The following is a 19,706-nucleotide window of genomic DNA, read 5'->3' on the forward strand; positions in this document are numbered from 1 at the left end:
TAATGCAGGCCTGGGGAACTCCTGCAGCCCCACACAGCAGAGGGCATGATGATGGAGAGGTGGCCCAAACCCCGACACTTCACCCTCCCTCTAGGTGCTATTGAAGTGTCTGGGTCAGCTTCCTTAGCCCATTGAAATTTGCATGCCATTAGCATAACACTCAGCATCCCAATGTGCCTTTTTGAAGGAAGGCTTCAAATTACTATGCTATACAGGCAGCTTTTAAAAGAAACGCTCGTGGGTAGGACATCTCCTGATCCAATAGCCCTGACCTGGGGCACCAGGGAGTGTTGCACAGCGAGGTGGGGAATGGCCATGTGGAAGAATTGTCCTGCAGCAAAAGACATGGGGGCAAACTCAATTAATCTCATTAAGCCCCCTCCCTAGGACCCACAGGACTGGAATGCAGCCAACAAGTGGTTCATTTCTCTAATGGAGTTTGAAGGGGAAGGAGGAAAGCAGTCGGGAACAGACTGTCTCCCTCTGAGGATGTTAATGTCAGTCAGGAGAGAAGGCTTCCTGGCATGAAGTGTAGCAAGAAGGGATCTCTCCCTGCTGCATGAGCTCTCCCATGCTATCAGAAGTAGAGGTGGGCTGCAGAGGACCAAATATCTGACAAACCAGTAGCCAGGGCAGCACCCAAATTGGTCTCTGACTTCAACCTCCTGCCCCTCCCCATGTGCAACCTACTCTTGGTCACCACCCCCTCCAGGTGGATGACGTTGGGGTGGTCAAACTGTGCCATGATGCTGGCTTCGCTCAGGAAATCGCGTCTCTGCTTCTCCGTGTATCCTGCCTTCAGAGCCTTGATGGCCACAGGGATCTCCCTCTTCCCTGGCAGCTTCAGGCGACCGTAGCACACCTCTCCAGACTCCCCTGAAGGGAAGGCAAGGCAAGGTGAAGGAGTCACTAAGAGTGAAAAAGACCTCTAAGATTATCCAGTCCAATCCCAACCAACCCCCACCATGCCCACTGACCGCATCCCTCAGTGCCACATCTCCAGGTGCTCTGAACATCTCCAGGAATGGTGACTCTACCACTTCCCTGGCATGGGGCACTCCCCAGCTCCCTGCACCAACCCTCCAGCATCAGAGTTTGTCCCATCCTCCTGCATCATGCTTCAGCCCTTGGAGCTCCTCAGTGCTGGTGAAGCTTTGGTGTCATCTTCCTGCACTGCTCTGCAAGCCCTTGTTTCTAGGCAAAGATCTATTTTGTTCTGAACATTTACCATTTTGCTTGCAATTTTCTTGCATCTCATCACCCCAGGTGCTTGCACTGAGCAGGGTGGCTGTGTTTGGGCACCCACGCGGGACAGGCTGAGCCATCTGCCAGTGTCAGCAGGAGCCATCAGTGCCACGCCAGCTGAGCAACTCCAACCTGTGCTGAGCTGACATGGAGGGGTTTATTTCATGCACTAAAAAACCATCCTCCCCACGATCCTGGTCTCAGAGAAACAAGGAGCAGATGAAGCCCTTATGGAGCATTGCAACAGATGCGTCTCAGAAAGCAAATTGCTCAGGGAAACATGATAGAAAGGAATTATTCAGGCTGCAAAAGACCTTCAGGATAATCCAGTCTAACCATGATGCAAGACTCAGCCCAGACTGGGGACTCACCAGACCCAATGACCTTCTCGATCTTGATCCGGGAAGCTTCAATTTCACGGGTGAACTCATGCACAGCTTGGCAGGGGTCCTCATACGTGTGGGGATCCACATAGAACTTCGACTCAGGGAACTTCACTGTCAGGTTTCAAAGGGGAGAAAGGAAACCAGCTCTTCCACACAGCCCTGCTATGGGGTTGGGCATCCAGGAGCTGATAGATGGATGGGCAGGGGCAGAACTCCTTGGACAGCCCCAAGGAAACCCACGACACTCCTTGGCAGGGCAATGTCCTCAGAGCAGTCCAGGACCTGGCCTCCCCATTCTTCTCCATATGATCCTCACCCCTAACACCTCCTTGTGTGAGTCTGTGGTGAAATTTTCACTCTTCTGGCCTGATGCTAAGTCACAGAATCACAGAATGGTTGTGTTGGAAGGGACCTTGAAGCCCACTCTGTTCCCACCCCACTGCCATGGGCTGATTGGCCCCCACCACGTCAGGTTGCCCAAGTGATGAACCTTCCACAGCCCCATCTCACAGTGTGCAGCCACTCCATCCCACTATCAGAGCCCCAGTTCATCTGCCTCGGTCACATCCCTAGAAATATGCAGTGGTCAACATCCTTCCACATGGAAACCACAGCAGTGTCAAGGAAGATAGTGCAGGCCCCTGTCCAGAGAACTGAAGTCCACACTTTGGGGTCAGGAGCAGGGAGGGCCCTACCTTGACCATTTTGATAATGCATCTTCTCCTCATCAGAGTCCTGGAACGCCTTGCTGTACCCGCAGTGCCTGCCATAGGGACACAAGGGTCGGATAGTGCTCCTTGCTCCCACCAGAAGCCCAAAGTCTGGGTAGAAAGCAGCTCAAGCCAGGCCAGGAGCTGGAGTAAGGCTTTACCCACATCCCATCACAGGGGATAGCAACCCACCACCTCCATTTTCCCCCTCTAAAAGTTGCAGGGAGCACTGAGGCCTTCTCTTGCCCCCCTTTTCTCCAGACTGGATAACCCTAGTGCCATCTCACAATCTAGAGGGGGACGTATGGAAGTTGGTTCCACCTTGGGGAAGGTAGAAGCAGGATGACTCTGTTGGTTTCTTATTCATTCCTGACCTATGACTGCTCAGGTCAAAACTGGTAGAGAGCCCATGCTCTCCTGTCCCTCCCACCACATTTGGTGACAGAGCTGCACCAGCCTCCCAAAAATACTCACCTCTTCTTGCAGATTAAGACCACCAGCAATGCAACGAGGCCAGTGATGAGTGTCAAGCAGATCCAGACAATGGTCATTGTGTCATAGCGGAGGGAGACTGGAAGAAATAGAGCAGGTGGAGGTGAGCTGGAATGCAGAAACCATTGCTGAGCTCAGAAATCCCCCTACCCTACCAGGGTCATAGAACCATAGAAGCATTAAGGTTGTAAAGACCACTAAGATCATCCAATCCAACACCAACCCATCCCCACTATGACCACTAACCACATCCCTCAGTGACATCTCCACATTCCTTGAACACTTCCAGGAGTGGTGACCCCACCACCTCCCTCAGCAGCCCATGCCAGTGCATGACCACTGCTTTCAATGATGAAGCACCATCACCCGTCCAACTCCTGTTTTGGGGGTCTCCCAGCATACAGGGCCCATTGTCTGTAAGGAAACCACATACTCACCTGGCTTCCCTGTTTCCACCTCCACAGTCTGGCTGAACCTCCCACATCCCGCAGAGGTACGGGCCCGAACCTGGAAGATGTATCGGGTGGCAGGCTTGAGCCCCGAGATGGTGGCAGAGGTGCCCTTGGATTTCAGGGTCGAATAGCTCTGCATTTCCTTGTCCTGTGGAAAAGCAACATCAAAAACCTTGCTGCATCAGCACAGCAGCCATAGGAAGAGAACAAAGCCTTCCAAAATACTTTGTGTGCAGCTGCCTGATTGCAGCAATTGAGGCTGAAACCAAGCCCCATCCCTGCTGCCACTCTGGGAGTGATTTGCAGCCATGAGCTCAGTTTTACCTTCTCGTAGTACTTGATCTCATACTCCAGGATGATGCCGTTGGGCTGGTCTGGCTCCTGCCACAGCAAGGTGACACTGTTCTGGCCCGTGCTCTCGTGGCGGACGGCCACCACCTGCGATGGGGCTGGGGATGCAGAGGCATGGGGTTAGGGCAGCAGGGAATGGTGGAACACAGAACCCAGCAAAATAGTTCAAAACACATTTCTGCTTTAATTAAAGCCACGTGGGGCTGAGTGCTGCGCAGGATGGGCTTGTATATGGGCTTGTGTTTGCTGCAGTTGTCTCACTTATTTCCTATGGAGTGAGCAGGCATCCTGTGGGTGAAAAAGGCAGCTCTGGGACAGAGCAGTGGGGTACCTGGGTCCTGGAAACATCATGGGAGCTTGAATGTCAGTGGTGAATTCTGTTTTGTCTTCAGGCTGGCTCTTCTGAGGAGAAATGTGAGTGCAGTGGTTGATACGACAGAATGAAGGGATCCCACCCAAGCTTGAGAAGTGTGCCCACACAGATTGAATGAGGCTCAACAAGGACAAGTGCAAGGTGTTGCTTTGGGGTTGGGGCAACTCCAGATATACAGACAGCCCAGGAGAAGAGCACACTGAGACCAGCTCCTGTAAGGCATCAGGTTGGCAGCACTCGGTGTCTCCAGATGGGCTCAGCAGAGGGATGAAGAAGTGCTAGGGACAGGCAACAACAGCACCTTGCTCTCCTGCCAACCGTGAGCTAACTCAGGGGGTCCCTGGGTTTATTCTGCCAGCAGGAGGAGATTGGATATAAGGAAGAAGCTTTTTACAGTGACAGTGATGAGGCACTGGCACAGGTTGCCCAGAGAGGGGGTGATGCCCCATCCCTGAGGACACCCAAGCTCAGGCTGGAGGGGCTGTGGGCACTGATGGAGCTGTGGGTGTCCCTGTTCATCGCAGGGGGTTGGACCAGGAGGCCTTTAAGAGTCGCTTCCACCTCGAACCGTCCGGTGACGGTATGATTTGCGAGGATGAGATGCGCACTTTTCCCTGCGACCATTGCCGTCACCTGCCAGGGGGTGGCACTGCTGTGAGCTCAGACAGCACGAACTGGTGCCTGCCCCTCTGGGAAGGGACAGAAGGCTGCAGGAGCAACCTGGAAGATGCGTGCTCCACTTTGTGTTCCTGCCAATAAACAAGTGCTCTCCGTGCCACTCGCCTCCTGCAGATAGGGATCCTCCACCACCAGCTGATGTGGAGGGAGAGGGATGTTGACAAATGACACGAAAAAGCAGAGAAAATTGAGAGCTGCCAAGAACAACAGCTTGTCCTCGGTTTATCCCCACTCCTCAGCAGCAGAGGGAACAGAGGCCCCTCCTTGTGTCACCAAGGTAGGATCAATGCTGGAGGAACATCCACATCATCCACACAAGTGAATGATGGAATCATAGAATCGTTAAGGTTGGAAAAGACTTCTGAGATCATCCAGTCCGACCACCCACTTCTACCAGTAGTGCCCACTGACCACGTCCCTCAGTGCCACACCCACCCTGTCCTTAAACACCTCCAGGGACAGTGACCCCACATTGCCCTGGGCAGCCTGTGCCAGTGCCAACCACTCTTTCTGAGAATGAATAGTTCCTAATATTCAACCTGAACATCCTCTGTGCAACTTAAGGCCATCACCTCTGCTCCTATTGCTGTTACCTGGGAGCAGAAGCTGACCCCGCCTCACACAACCTCCTTTCTGGAGTTGTAGGGAGCAAGGAGGTCTCCCCTGAGTCTCTTCTCCTCCAGACTGACCCCTCCCAGCTCCCCCAGCTGCTTCCCATAGGACTGTGCTGCAGACCCCTCACAGCTCCGTTCCCTTCTCTGAATAGGGACCTCAGTGCCTTTCCTGCGGTGAGAGGCTCAACACTGTACACAGCACTGAGGTGCAGCCTCACCAGATCTGAGTGCAGAGGGACAATCACCTCCTGCTCCTGTGGACTGGAATATTTCTGGCACAAGCCAGGATGCTGTCAACTTTCTTGGCCACCTGAGCACACTGCTGGCTCATGGTTAGCTGAGCATTGACCAATACCCCCAGATCCTTTTCATCCATGCAACTTTCCAGACACTGCTCCAAGCCTGAAGCACTGCCTGTGGTTGTTGTGGCCAAAGTGTAGAATTCAGCACTCGGTCTTGTTGAACTTACTGGCCCTCAGACTTGATCAGACTGTCCTGGTCCCTCTGTAGGACCTTCCCACCCCCAGGCAGATGGTCATCTCCTCCCAGTGGACCTGGCTTTCAAGAACCCAAAGCCTCCTACCTGCCTGGTTCGTTGTGATGTTGGCCACGGCAGCTCTCCTGGCCTCCACGCTGAGGTCTGACACCCCGTTGACAGCCTCCACCCAGAAGGAGTAGTTGGTGTGTGCCAGGAGGTTGGTGACAGTCAGTGCTCCCTGCACCAGGCTCATCTGCTGGGGGACGAAGCGGATCCCACCGCCGCACACCTCGCACTGCCCCGCGTCCGCCCCGCAGCGCCGGCACTGCACGTTGTACACCACATCACTGCGTCCCCCCTTATCCAAGGGAGGACCCCACTCCAGTGTCACCGAGGTGCCATTGACGCTGGAGACAAGGTTCACCGGAGCAGAGGGGGGGCCTGGAAAAGGAGGGGAGAGTGAGGCAGAGCAAAAGGATGAAGTGTGAGTGGGCTGCAGGGTGGGGAGCTGGTTGTGGAAATGAAGCAGTGAACTCGCATCTCTTGGGAAGATGAACAGTCATAGAATCGTGGAATATCTCAAGCTGGAAGGAAGCCATAAGGATCACCGAGTCCAGTCCCTGGCTCTACACAGGACCACCTAAAATCCAGACCCTGTGTCCAAGAGCATTGTCCAAACACTTCTGGAGCTCCAGCAAGCAAACCCTCCCGTGATCCGTTCAGCCCTTTCCAATAGCACTGAGCTCCCATCACAGAGAGCTGGGCTGAATCTGCATGCCAAGCCCCAGTGCCACCTTCCACCCATGGCACAAGACAGCTTGCCCTGCCTTGCAACACAGGGAGAGCTGGGGCTGGAAGGCTGCAGCCCCTGGGCAGCACACACAGAGCCATGCTGGGGGGTACTTACGTGTGCAGGCAGCCGAGGGGGGGTCCTGCACTGCCCTGTAGAAGCTGCTGTCACAGCGGCACACGAGGGCTGCCCGGCTCTCCGAATGGCTGTGCAGGGGGCACTTGGCACACAGCTGGTCTCCAGGGTCCGACTTGTAGAAGCCCAGCTGGCATGCTGCCGGGAGGAAGGGGCAGTAGTCAGAGGGAGTATGCATGCTAAGAGTGCCCAAAAGCATCATCCGCACCTGCACGCAGTGCACAGCTCTCCACGCACCCCTCGTTTGTATAATAAAGTGATGGGCTTCCTTTTTCAAGGGGAAAACATCTCATTTCGTGTTGCAGCAAAGAGACTTTGCATGCATGCTGCCTGCTCTCTGCAGAGGGACAGCAAGGCCAGGTGAGGTTTGTTTGGTGACACAGCCCTCACTGCTCTGCACCATAACACAGAGTTTATTCCTAAATCCCTGCTCCTCTGCTCACCCAAGGGCATCAGAACACAGAGTGGGAATGCCCAGGATGAGAGGGAAGGGAGATTTGATGGGGAGAGGTGATCCTTTCCCCCCGATCAGCACTGGTGAGGTCACACCTGGGGTACTGGGTCCAGTTCTGGGCTCCCCAGTATAAGGCACATGAGCATACTGGAGGCAGTCCAGTGGAGAGCCAGCAACATGGTGGGGGGATTGGAGCAGCTCTGCTGTGAGTCCTTACAGGGCACCTCTATCCATGCAGCAAACAGTGATCAGGGACTCCTGATTAAAGGAGAACTGGAGCGGTTTCCCCAACCAATGTTTAATCAGGGGCAGAAGGGTGAGAGCTATCTGGACAGGAAGGATGGGAACACAAAGCACAGCAGATTCACACCAACTGCAATCACTTAGCATTTAATGCTGTAAAGAAACATTAATTACCTGCTGCAATAATTCACAATTATTTTAGATGCACCCAGGAGGAAAATTATCCTAAATGACAAATTGCAAGTGAATCTGTGCACCCGGGCAGCACAAGCTCACAGCACCTGGACAGTACAGGCGTGCATGGAGGTTGAGGGGAGGCTGGGGCTGGGGCAGGTGGTGCTGTGGATGGAGACTTGTTGACTTGTGCAAGGCCTTTGGCATGGTCCCGCATCACATCCTTATCTCTAAACTTGGGAGAGATGATTTTGAAGGGTGGACAAGGAATGGGTTGGGTGGTTGCAGCCAGTGGGCTGTGGTTGATGGCCCCATGTCCAGGTGGAGGCTGGTGATGAGTGGTACCCCCCAGGGGTCTGTTTGGGACAGGTGTTCTTTAACATCTTTATCAGTGACGCAGACAGAGGGATGGAGAGCACTCGAGCACTTTGCTGATGGCACCAAGCTGAGCGGTGCAGTTGACACGACAAAAGGAAGGGATGCCATCTAGAGGGACGTGGATGGGCTCAAGAAGTGGGTGCATGTGAACCCAATGAGGTTCAACGTGTCCAAGTGCAGGGTGCTGCGCTTGGGTTGGGCTCCTGGGATCCCTGTAAAGGGTTTCTCTTTTTGAAAAGAAATGGATTTCTTTTTGCAATAAATCCCCTCCCTGTGTGTCTGAGGATCTCAGGCAAAACAAGCAGCCCTGGATCAGCAGGTTTGTCTCAGAGGCAGTGAGTGTGGGTAGTGCTCTGCCAACCATCTGTAGTTTGGTCCGTTTGTTTCCCTCCCTCCCCATCCTCTGGGGACAGGACAACATCTGCTAATGATCTGGCACGGCAGGGGAGATGATAGATGGACCTGTCGGGGAGTCACCAGCCAGGACGCACTCTATTCAGCTTGGGGAGCTGTCCAGGATGCACGCACTGCACGCACCCCATGGGACCACCAAGGCTGCAAATGGCAGTCCTCACCCCATAGGATGTGTCCCCATCCCATGAGGTCTGTGCAGGGCATGGCTGGGAGGGTGCCATGGGGCAGCTCTGTTCCCTTCCTTGAAGCAAAGCTTTTCAGGTTATCTCTGCAGTTGATAAAAATGGAAATAAGTATATCATTGGGTTCCAGTGCCCACCAGGCTTCAGGAGAAGCTAACACTGAATGTTCCAGCTCTTTTAAATCCACCTTCAGTGTGATGCTGGCAATCTCTGCTCCAGCATGACACAGGCACTGACACAAAGCACATTATTTAGAGCCACATAGAATTACAGAATCATAGAACTCTTTCAATTGGAAGGGACCCTTAAAGGCCATCTGATCCAACTCCCTGCGATGAGCAGGGACACCCACAGCAACATCAGTGCTCAGAGCCCCGTCCAGCCTGACCTTGGGTGTGTGCAGAGACGGGGCGTCCATCAACATCAGGCATCTGCCTCCTTGTCCCAAAACTTGTGCATTTGATCCCAGGACAGCTCAGGTCCTATCTCCAATTATTTGGCGGCCTGGGGAGGGACCTGCCTGGGTTTCCATACTACGCATTGCCCCATGGCCCGATGTTAGAGTAAGAAAGAATTTTTTTTTCCAAAACTGCCTTGACAGAGACTTTTAGAGCTATTTAAGGTTTCTAGAGAAAAAAGAAAAATAAAGGGGAAAAAAAAAACCATAAAAAAGAAACTAGCAATTTTCATCAGACCAAAAACAAACCCTGAGAGCTCTGTTCAGGAGTGGAGCTGAATGCAGATGAAGGCACAGGGTGTACCCCCGCATCCCTGCTGCAGGGCCTCAGGGACTGAAGATGCCTACATGAAAAAAAGGACACGCAACATCAAGACCTCAATCCCAGCCCCTGCTGGAACCAGCTCGTGGTTTTGGGTGGTGTGTGGGACTTCTCACTACATCTTTATGGCTACGGATGTATACATGGGGCTAAGGTTTAAAATAGGAGCCAGCATGCAAGTGAAAATCATCCCAGGGGCCAGCGCAGCCCCCACACAGCTGAGCACCACCAGCTTTTGGCTCCCTTTCTCCTTCTCTGGGACGTGGTATCAGAAGCATCTTGTTTTCAGGAAGGGGAAGAAGACATCGTGTTGCATCAGAAGTGTTGACATGGGTGGGATCTGGATCTCATGCCAAGCGTGGAATATATTTTTGGCAGGGTTCTGCTGCTCTGTGGGAAGCAGGAGCATCTTCCACATGCAGGGTGATCACACTGAGACTTGTGGGGAATTGAAGATTTCCAACCTCCAATTGCAATGTGCAGTGTACTGTAAGCACCAGTGCACAAAGCAGATTGCTGGTCTGTGAACTCCAGCGGCATCCCAGCGCCTGCATGTTGGTAGTGCAGAGGGATAACCCCCAAACCTGCACAGATTCTGCAGGAAAGAAGAGTTCACTCCAATGTCATCTCTTCCGAAGGGGTGAAGGTCTTTGAATGCTGACAGAGCCATTTATTCCTAAACAGAAAAGGACTGCCTTCTGCCTAGGTTAGTCTTGGAAATTCCCAAGGAATCTTAGGCAGCTCTTGCCCCATCTGTAGTGACCTCTTCTTGGCCTGCATAATCCATTGAGAAAATAACTTTTTCTTAATGTACAAACTAAACTTTGCAAGCAACATGCAGCTCCAACACATCTTCTTTGCAGTCTAGATGTCGAACTTTGCTTGAGATGTACAGAAGGTGATATCATCTCGCCAGATGCTCCTGCCTGCATTTTTACAAAGCTTGCAAACCAACAATGGAAATCTTGTGAGTCACTGAGTTAATTTGATTTCCTTGCTTGGCATTGCTAAAAGGATGCTTGCATCCCTCCCACTGCATGTATTCAGAGCTACCCCTGCACAGGGCAACTATCCTTCCCTACCAGCTTTCTTCCCATGGACACACAGCTGTACTCATGAGCAGGTAATTACCAAGCTGGGTATTTTCTCCTCCTCATTAGCAATGCAGTGGTGCTTTAATTGCTCGATTAAAGTTGCCCACTAGAAAGGTTTAAGGTACATTAAATTTGCTGATTGGCTCATCAGTGCAAGTTTCACCAACTGGAAAAAAAGTAGCTGGCTTCCAGATTGCCAACCAGAGCCTCCAGATCCATTTCCATTGGGCATGAGAGATCCCAGTGGTGGAGGAGTTTGTCCATGGGGGAACAACTGAACAACTGCCTCATCCCATTCCCATCTCTGTTTGAGAACTGGAGGTGATGCATCTGAGTCCCATGCTCTCAATCCTGCTGCACAAACAGGTTGAGGGAGATGCAATTGGTCCTTGATTGTCCCTCGTCAGTGCTTTCCAGCCAAAGGCAAATCAGCTGAAGCCCCTGAGCACTATGGAGGTTGGCTGACCCCACTGCAAGGTCTGTGGCCCCAAAGCCTGGTGCCTCTGTAGCCCAAATTGGGGCAGGTGGGAGAGCTGTGTGTGAGAATCCACCGTCCTCACCCACCTCAGGGATCCCTTTCTACATCTCCAGGCACCCAAAGGACACCAGGAGGGATACCATGCCATGTTTGATTGGGTTAGGGTGTGATAGTAGTGGGTTAGGGTTAGTGTTGGAGGCTGTTGGAGGAGACAGTCTTCCCTCCCACAGAAGCAAACCAGGATTGAAGTGCTTCCCTTTTGCATCTCACTGGATTGCACTGACCTTATTGAAATGAGTCTCTACTTGGCCCATACAGTGGCTGTATATAAATACAGTGAATTATGCTGCTTGTCTTCCTACCTGGTAAATTGCCAGGACGGATACTTTTCACTTATGCTATCACTTATTCCGCTATTTAGGCAGAGTGGTGGCTGTTTGCTGTGTGTAAGAGATACTGTGGACTGTGACACTTCAAGGAGGAAACTGAGGCTGCCTGTGGATGATGGGAAGGGAAGGGCACAAAGTCTTGGAACACTGAAAGTAAAGGAAAAAAGCAAGTATGTGGCACAGTTCTGTTGCCCTGGGAGGGAGACCCAGAGAGGTTTCATCGTTGGCGTTTGCTTGGAAGGAAGTGAAGCCTGAGAGAGCCCAGTAAAGGTTGGGTTGCAAATTGGATAAACAAAAAGGGTCAGAGATCCCATCTTCGTCAAAGAAAGGGGCACCCAAGATTACAACCAAGGAAAGAAGGATGATAGGGAGAGTAATGAGCCGGTTCCCACGCATCCTCCACTGAGGCCAGCCCCCCTCCATCCTTCCCAGCTCCATGGCACTGCCTGCTGCCTCCTCTAGAGGGCTGTGAACAGCTCCGGCCGCGGTCTGGTTTCATGTGCACTCTTCCTTTGCTCTGGCAGGTCCTTAGAAAAACGAATGTTAAAGAGGAGGGGGGGAAACCTCCACTGTTCAAACATCTTTAGCTTTGACAAATAAGGCGTCTGGCTGTGAAAGGCAGAAGGAAATTAATTTGGAATCACATTTTAAACACGGCCATAAAGGCAAAGTATCTTCTCTCTAATTTTTTCCCCCAAGCAAAAAAAAATGAATGTCCCTGATATTTATAGAAAGATTATTAGGGCCACAAGGAGTGATTTATATCATCTCATCCCAGTGACGGAAAATGAAAAATTACTGGGGACGACAGCCACTGGAATCCTGCTTTTGTTCATCTGACAATTAAAACGGCTAATTTCCAACTCTGACGGATCCTCCCGGGTTATAAATCATCCCAGAAAGGCACTTTTCACCGTGAAAAAAAAAATGAACTCTGCCCCAGTCAAGCACGAGAAGCTAAGATCAGAGATTTGCATCTATTTTGGTTTTGTGTGTAGATGTATGTACTCCAGATCCTGACCCAAAGGAAATGCTGGGAAGGAGGTGCTGTCCCTGTTCACTTGGTGCTGGGCTATTGGACTCTCTGTGCTCAGCACAATCTTACTGAACCCAGATGGTCTATATCTAGTTATTTAGGTTGGTGGTCCTGACTGGTCATCATTACGGACCTGGTAGGTGTGGATGGGGCTGAAAAAGTCACCCACCCTCTGTTCCCAGACTCCATGCTTTGGGGTGGTGACCTCCTGCTGTGTAGGACTGCAGGAGGAGGAATATTCAGAGGGTGTTTGGCTCTTTGTAACCAAACATTCAGCTCACAACTCCTTGTAGTCATGGGGATGGGACACAGCCATCCTGGTGGCCCACGCCAGTGCCCTTTCCATGGTGGCATATGTTTGATACACTTCACACACACCTTTGAGCATGGGAGAGGAAGAGATATTCTGTATTATCAGACCTGTCGCAGGATGACTTTCAAATCAGCGGCCACAGAGAGGAGGAATTTTGCACGCAGGCATTTATTCTGCCTGTCCTTCCCAATCTGCATAGTGGGGAACTCTCCAGGGCTGGTGCCAATCCCCACGGCACCCAGATCTGCTCCAGCCAAGCGTCAGACGTCCTAACCTTGCACCAAGTCTCCCTAAGACAAATGCTTCACTTAACACTTCCACGAAACTCAAACAAAGGCCCCCTGCTCTTATTTGCAGAGGCGGAATGCTGCTCCCTTTAACATCCCTGATGAAGAAACAGAGAGCAAACAAACCCGTGTGGAGGGCTCTCACTGGGAGCCCAACACGCCGAGCTCTGTACACACGTGGCCCCTTGCCAGCAGCGGTGCCCGGTGCTCAGCAGCTGTGGTCACCCCTCTTCCTTATCACAGTTTGTACAGTTGGCAGCCTGCAGCCTGCCCTGCAGCACAGAGGACCCCGGGGATGGCTCTTGCACCCCCAGACAGGAGGGCTGTGCGGCAGCCCCGGGGAGGGGTGATGGGTGGACGTGATAACCTTGTTTCACAAAGCTCTGTGTCTTTTTTCTTTCAAACCGCCTACCAAAGGGAAGAGAGTGTTGAGGTATTTTGGAGAGGCCACGGGTTCTTTGCAGAAGCATGCCAGCTTTCATTGCAGCACAGCTGCTGGGGACATGGGGCTGGAGTGTTGTCTTTGTCTCCCTGCAGCCATGGAAGCCCCCATCCCATATCCAGCCCCAGACCCAAAGTCACGTGCTGTGGACCAAGAGCCAGCCTCACAGGAGCTCTCAAGGAGCTTGCCAATGGCATAAATGACCCTTTGGGGAAGCACCAGTCAAAGGCTGGAGCATCTCTCGGTTGGCTTTCCAAGTTTTTGTCCACAGCTCTTCCCACAAGAGGCAAAGAGCTCCTCCCAGAGATCCCTCATCACTTTCCAGGCACTGCTAGCAAGAAGCAGGACTCACCCATGCAGGAATCCTGCTGCTCTTCGTAGCCAGCACTGCACACGCACTTCCCGATGGGCACCAACCATTCTCCCTCTGCACTGCAGTACATTTTGGGGGTGTCCCTCTCTTCTGAATGGCCCACACATTCTCCCCTCACTTCCACCAAGGAGGATGAGTCCGCCCCAGTCACAGCCTCAGAGAAGGACGCCAAATTCCTCACCATTGCTGGACACTTCTTGTAGTACACCCGCACTGAAACAATGGCAATGCAAGCACCTATGTCCTGGAAGGCCAAGTAGAACCCCCTCTTGCTCAAGGGCCCCACGCCCCTCACTTCTGTGTTCAGTTTCAGGCGCCTGACCCCCAGGTCCACATTAGTGAAGCTCTCATCGGCCGCAATGGTGTCAATCTTCATAAACTGGCTCTCACGGGTGCTGGTACCCAGGTCACGGTCTGACTCCAGGTAGTAGAGGTTGAAAGTCTCCTTGCAGGTGCCCAGCACACCCGGCATGCTGTTACAGTCCCGCAGTGTGAATTTGATCTCGGCGTAGACTCGCCGCGCACCGTCGCGCTGAACCCAGTTGGTTCGCAGCCAGTTGTTCTGGTTGGGGGTCATGACGTTACAGACCTGGTAGGTGTGGATAGGACTGAAAAACTCATCCATTTCATTGATGGAATCCCACTGCGGGACAGAGAGAAGACAGGTCAACCCAGTTGCACCAAACTTCACTAAACAAGGAATTCAACAGCCTTACTCCAAGGCTGAAAGGTTGGACAGGGGCATTGGGAACCCAGAGGTCTATAGCCATGTAGCAGTGGCAGCAGGATGAGCTTGGGGAGGGAATGCTGGGGAAAAGCAGGTAGCAGCAAGCAGGACTGTGATGGAGAGATGGTCTGGGGAGTCACTGGGTGGGCTGGGAGTGGACAGGGACATCTGTGTCACCCTGAGGAGGTCGTTAAGCAGTTCTGATTGACAAGACATTAAAAGTACTGAGACAGTGGATACAGATGAGCTCACTTGCTGAGCGAAGGTATTGGGGACTATTGGACCCTTCTGGGGGCTCGCTCTTGTCTTGCACGTTTCTCCACCTCTACAAACCCTCACCAGGATCCACCGACCTTCCTTCCTTTCTCTGGGGGCTCCCCACCACCTCTTCAGCCCAAGTCTTTCTCAGCAGCAGTGCAAGTACATCATCAGCAACATCTTTAATGAAGACTTCTCCTTTCTCCTTTAAAAAATAGAAAAGTCCTTCCTCATTTAACCTCCCTGACCTGTAGCTCCTTGTGGTGCCTTCTGCAAGTGCTAGGGGTGATCAGAGTGGCTGCTTCACTGATGTACGTCTTCAGAACTCCCCCTGCATCTCACCTTTAGGAGAAGACTCCACTTCTCCCTCCTAACAAGCACAAAGCAGCCTGGAAAAGGCAGCAGCACCAGGTGTGGACTTCAACAAAAGCTCATTCAGAGGGGAATATGCTGGCAAAGGCTGTGAAAGTCAAGACACTGCCGGGAGAAAAAAAAAAAAGCATTTCTGGTTCTTTTAAAAAAATCACCTCCTACATTCCAGAAATGCCCAGGTTTGTTCAGAAATGCCAGGTCTGAATTTCACTCCGAAATGACCCTCACCCTGCCATGGCCCCACTCCCACCCTAATATGTGCATGCACCACAGCACTGCAGAGGGTGTGGAAGTCCTCGTCACAATTAATAGAGCACAAATTAACACAACATCTGTTTCCTGTCTTTTCCCTGCTGAGTCCCCTGGGAAATGAGGCAGAACCACACAGGGGAGGAGGCATGCGGGTTGCTCCCTGCATTGCACAGCTGGCTCCCCTTGGAAAACAGTGCTGCTCAGAGCTCTCCAGCAGGGCCTGCAACATAAGAAGAGGTTTCTGCATGCTCCAAGCCCCTATCATCTCTGCAGCCCTCCGCTGGGCTCTCCCCAGCAGTTCCCAGTCTGCCTTGAACTGGGGAGCCCAGCACTGGGCTCAGTGTTCCAGATGTGGCCTCTCCAGGGCAGAGCAGAGGGGAGGAGAACCTCCCTCACCCTGCTGGCCACGCTCTGTGTGATGCACCATGGGCCACGAGGGCACACTGCTGGCTCATGGTCACCCTGCTGGTCAACTGCTGGCAAACTGTTGGCCAATCATTGGTCAACCATGACACCACTGTCTTTCTTGGCCACCAGGACACCCACATCCTCCTCTGCAGAGCTTTTTTCCAGCAGTGCAACCCCCTGTACTGACACATGCAGTTGTTCCTCCCCAGGTGAAGGACTCTACACTCACCCTCATTGAACCTCCTCATATTTCTTCTCGCCCAGCTCATCGCCACGGAATGTCATGCAGTGCTGCTGGAGCTGAAACCATCATAGGATCCCAGACTGAGCTGGGCCAGAGCACCGTGCCTATGCCAATGGCACAGGGGAATACTCTGCCAGCAGAGGAAACACGCAGAGGAAGGCTGGGCCACGTACACCCGTGGCTTGGATGCTACAGGCACATTTTCCCAGCAGCCGATGGTTTGAAGCAGCTTTTCTTAAACGAAGCTTAGCCCAGCCCCATCACTGTGATAAGATCCCCCAGCGAGACGGAAATGAGGACATCATAATTAACGTGGTGAGCACACGTATGTGTGTGTGCTGCGGGGGGAAACGCGGCCACATCTGTATGCAGGGGCTTGCCTAATAGTTTAAATTAAAGTCAACACGAGTTATAAAAAAAAAAAAAAAAGCCAGATTATGAAAGGCAAAAGATGCAAACAGCAGATATCTGGGCGGCTGAGCAAGGACTTAGAAGTCTCCCAGGGCCTCTGCGACACAGCAGAGTGAGGAAGAGGAGAAGTGGAGGGGCACAAGGAAGGAGGGACAGCATTCCCAAAGGGGGATTCAGCCTCCTGCCACCTCACAGTGCCCATGCATTGGCCATGGAGTCCAAAGGACAATGCCCCCACGTGCCTGGGATAGCTATGGGGAGTCTTCCCAGCACTGCAGACCTTTTGCTTCAGCCAGAACTTCCAGCACTTCCCCTTGTCCCAGGGCAAGCTCTGAGCTGCGGCGTTAACCAGCTGCTATCAAGGCTCTTGCACCACTGTCACCAGGAGAGAAAACAGAGGACATTATTGAGGCTATAAATCATTAGATGGGGGGCGTTAATGGAGATAATCCCCTGAAATCAGTCACTGCTATGGCTGAGGAGGGATTTGTTTGGCAGCTAACTACTCTGAGCTTCACTGCTGGTGATTAACTCCTGGTAGTGACCAGCGTCTGGAGAATTAGCAATAACACAGCGTTCACTGAACAAGCACTGGGAGATGAGCTTTTATCTCAATTACTAGCTTAAATCTTCGCCTTGCAACGTTCCACACCTACACTTTCCTTTTGAAAGAAAATGGGTTTCGTCGCAGTAGTAGCATGCTGGTAGAGACTCTGGATCAGAAGAGTTACTCATGGAAATGGCACAAGGACACTGAAGTGACTAAGGGCAGAAGGCTGTGGGAAGATGAGAGAGCCCCAGTGCCTTTTGGGTCTTCAAGGAGGCAGCTGGGAACTAATGTGGGGTTGGAATGTCAGGTGCACAGCCACGGTTTGAGCAGGGTGAGCTCAGAGCAAAGAGACAGTGCTGTGCAAAGCCAGCATGGGGCTCACATCTGGGGAGTGCTGTGGGGTGGGACTGTGGGGTCAGGGGCAGCGTAGGGGCCACTCCCAGAGCTCAAGGTTTTCCTGTTATAATTAGCTTTTGCAAGGCATCACTCAAGCTCTTTAGATAACCCATGCCTGAACAGAATCATTTCCTGTTTGACTTTGTAAATCAAAGTAGACGATACAATAATTATTAATAATATGTTGACTTATCTCATCAGCATTTTAATTAGTCAGTAGAAAAGCAATTTGCAAAGGGGCCGATCAGGATCCCTCTGATCTGCCAGGTCACGTGCCAGGAAAGGAGAGGGGAGAGAAGGGCACTGGGGCACTGGGGCACTTTGCTGGAGAGAGCTGGCATACTGGAGGCACAGAAGGGCAGAGGCAGCCTCTTTGACAGCAGTGATAAGAGTCTAATTTTCAATGCGAAGGGAATTGTTCTGGGGATGGAGCAGGCTGCAAAGCTCCTGGGAACCCTTTGAAGGCATAATTGAGAGGAGCCGCAGCCTGCAGGATGGGGGTGCTCCCGGTGACCCTTCTGCTTACTGCACGTGTCTTGGGGTGGAGGTGAGGGGGGACGCAATTAAACCCCTGAGCAGCTATTACAGCCAATTACCCCTCAGACGATTATCTGGCAAGAGGAAATGTCAAAACAGGACACGTATGGCTCCCTGATGGCTTGGCACTCCCTGGGGCCAGCAGTGCTGCTGACCCTCAGCTGCGCCCAGGGCTCCCAGCCCCCTGCTCCTCCACCCTGGTTGGCCACAGCAAACCCAGAAAGGAAAAGCATTCTGGTAAGGTTCTTAAGGTCTCTTTCCACTCCACCCCTCTATGATTTCATGTGGTGGCCCATGGCTCACAAAGGACAGGGGAAAGGAGAAGCAGGTAAAGCAAAAACAAGGGTACCTTCAGCCTGGGGGTTAGGGCCAGCAGTGCTGTCCCTTGACAGGGTACAGTGAAGGATGTGTCCCTGGACAGAGCAGAGACACTGTGGGGAAATCCTAAAGCAAGAGGGGCCTTGCACCACCAGGCATCCAGCCCTTTCCTGGATGCCACATTTGGAGCCAGATGGACACAAGATGTCAAGTTGTGGGTCACCCACCTCCTGCCACAAATAGAATGGCAGTCGGTTCCAAGTACAAAGTTACTACCCAAAAAAACCCACTTGCAGTTGGAAGACCAGCAGGAAAGTAAAGAAATGAGATGCTCTTTCAGGGTGATGCGATGCAACGATACATGGAAGAAGAACAAGTCCAGATAGGTGTTCAGGGGTGCCATCAAAACTCAGAATCATAGAATCATTAAGGCTTGAGAAGATCTCTAAGATCAACCAGTACAACTGTCCACCTACCACCAATACTGCCCACTAAGTCCATGAGTACCACATCTACCATCTACACTTTCCTTGAACACCTCCAGGAACGGTGAGCCCACCACCTCCCCGGGCCTGTGCCAGTGCATTCTCACTCTTTCAGAAACTAAATTCTTCCACCCAGATGGAAAAATACATGGAAAGTTGTTTGTGCAGAAATGTCACATCAAACCCAGGCATCCTCCTTGGAGTTGTTCATCAGCTTTCACAGAGCTGCGTGGTTGCCATTGCAAGGCCACGAGCTGGACAAAAGCATGGCATAAGTGAAGAGAATTGTCCCCACGTGACTTACCTAGGGCTTGTATCTATTATATTTCCACAACAGTCATCACTGCAACAGCTAACTGCTAAAATTAGAGCTGAGTTAATGATTTAATATATTTACATGTATGATAATATCTGATATAAATCTCATCCCTGTTCCTATTATGAACTCACAGTTCTGATCACTCCTTCCTCAAACAGACAGCACAAGGACTGAAAGTCTCAGGCAACAGATCAATGAAAATGATTAGGGGCCTGGGAAGATTTCTGTAGGAGGTGGAATTGAAAAGATTAGCACCATTTAGTTCAGAGAGGGGATGAAAAAGAGTGGACATGAAAAACCAGTGCAGCAGCACCAGCTGGGCAGGCACCCCGACTTAGCACATTTTGCGTATGCAGTATGCCACACTGTGCCTCGCAGTTGGTCCTGCGTATACTTATGGAATTATTTCTGCTCACTCAATTAATGTGAAAAGTCCTTACAGACAGGTCACAGCCACCTGAAACTGACATTTACAGTGTGCAGAAAGCTGCTGTGGCAGGAGCACCTGGCTGTGGAAATGGGAATGAAGGGAGGATGTGGGGTGGATAGGGATGATGGCCCCAAAGCCCTCCTGGCCACACCAAAGGGCTGTGCATAAGAAGTCAGCTGCAGGGGGTGCTCCCCTGCACTATTTGTTCTGCTTCCACGTCAAACACATGCACATACAGCCTAGTTCACCCATGCTGCAT

The 19,706-nt window shown here is 52.0% G+C and overlaps 2 protein-coding genes across 2 annotated transcripts in view; both read right to left on the reverse strand.

Moving 5' to 3' along the window:
* Window positions 1-19,706, reverse strand: part of CUNH1orf50 (chromosome unknown C1orf50 homolog) — a 348,220-nt gene that overhangs the window by 94,692 nt on the left and 233,822 nt on the right. The window lies entirely within an intron of this gene.
* The window catches only part of EPHA8 (EPH receptor A8), a 36,755-nt gene that overhangs the window by 4,985 nt on the left and 12,064 nt on the right, over window positions 1-19,706 (reverse strand). The window contains exons 3-11 of the mRNA XM_065738203.1: window positions 13,720-14,383; window positions 6,687-6,842; window positions 5,885-6,220; window positions 3,610-3,734; window positions 3,271-3,433; window positions 2,816-2,912; window positions 2,327-2,394; window positions 1,617-1,742; window positions 691-876 (exon numbers count right to left, since the gene is read on the reverse strand). Of these exons, the coding sequence (XP_065594275.1) occupies window positions 691-876; window positions 1,617-1,742; window positions 2,327-2,394; window positions 2,816-2,912; window positions 3,271-3,433; window positions 3,610-3,734; window positions 5,885-6,220; window positions 6,687-6,842; window positions 13,720-14,383 (1,921 nt within the window). The remainder of the gene's footprint in view (window positions 1-690; window positions 877-1,616; window positions 1,743-2,326; window positions 2,395-2,815; window positions 2,913-3,270; window positions 3,434-3,609; window positions 3,735-5,884; window positions 6,221-6,686; window positions 6,843-13,719; window positions 14,384-19,706) is intronic.

The sequence above is a fragment of the Cyrtonyx montezumae genome, unplaced genomic scaffold, assembly GCF_038088225.1.
Source record: "Cyrtonyx montezumae isolate F1298 unplaced genomic scaffold, pur_monq_1.0 scaffold_21, whole genome shotgun sequence".
Lineage (NCBI taxonomy): Eukaryota > Metazoa > Chordata > Aves > Galliformes > Odontophoridae > Cyrtonyx > Cyrtonyx montezumae.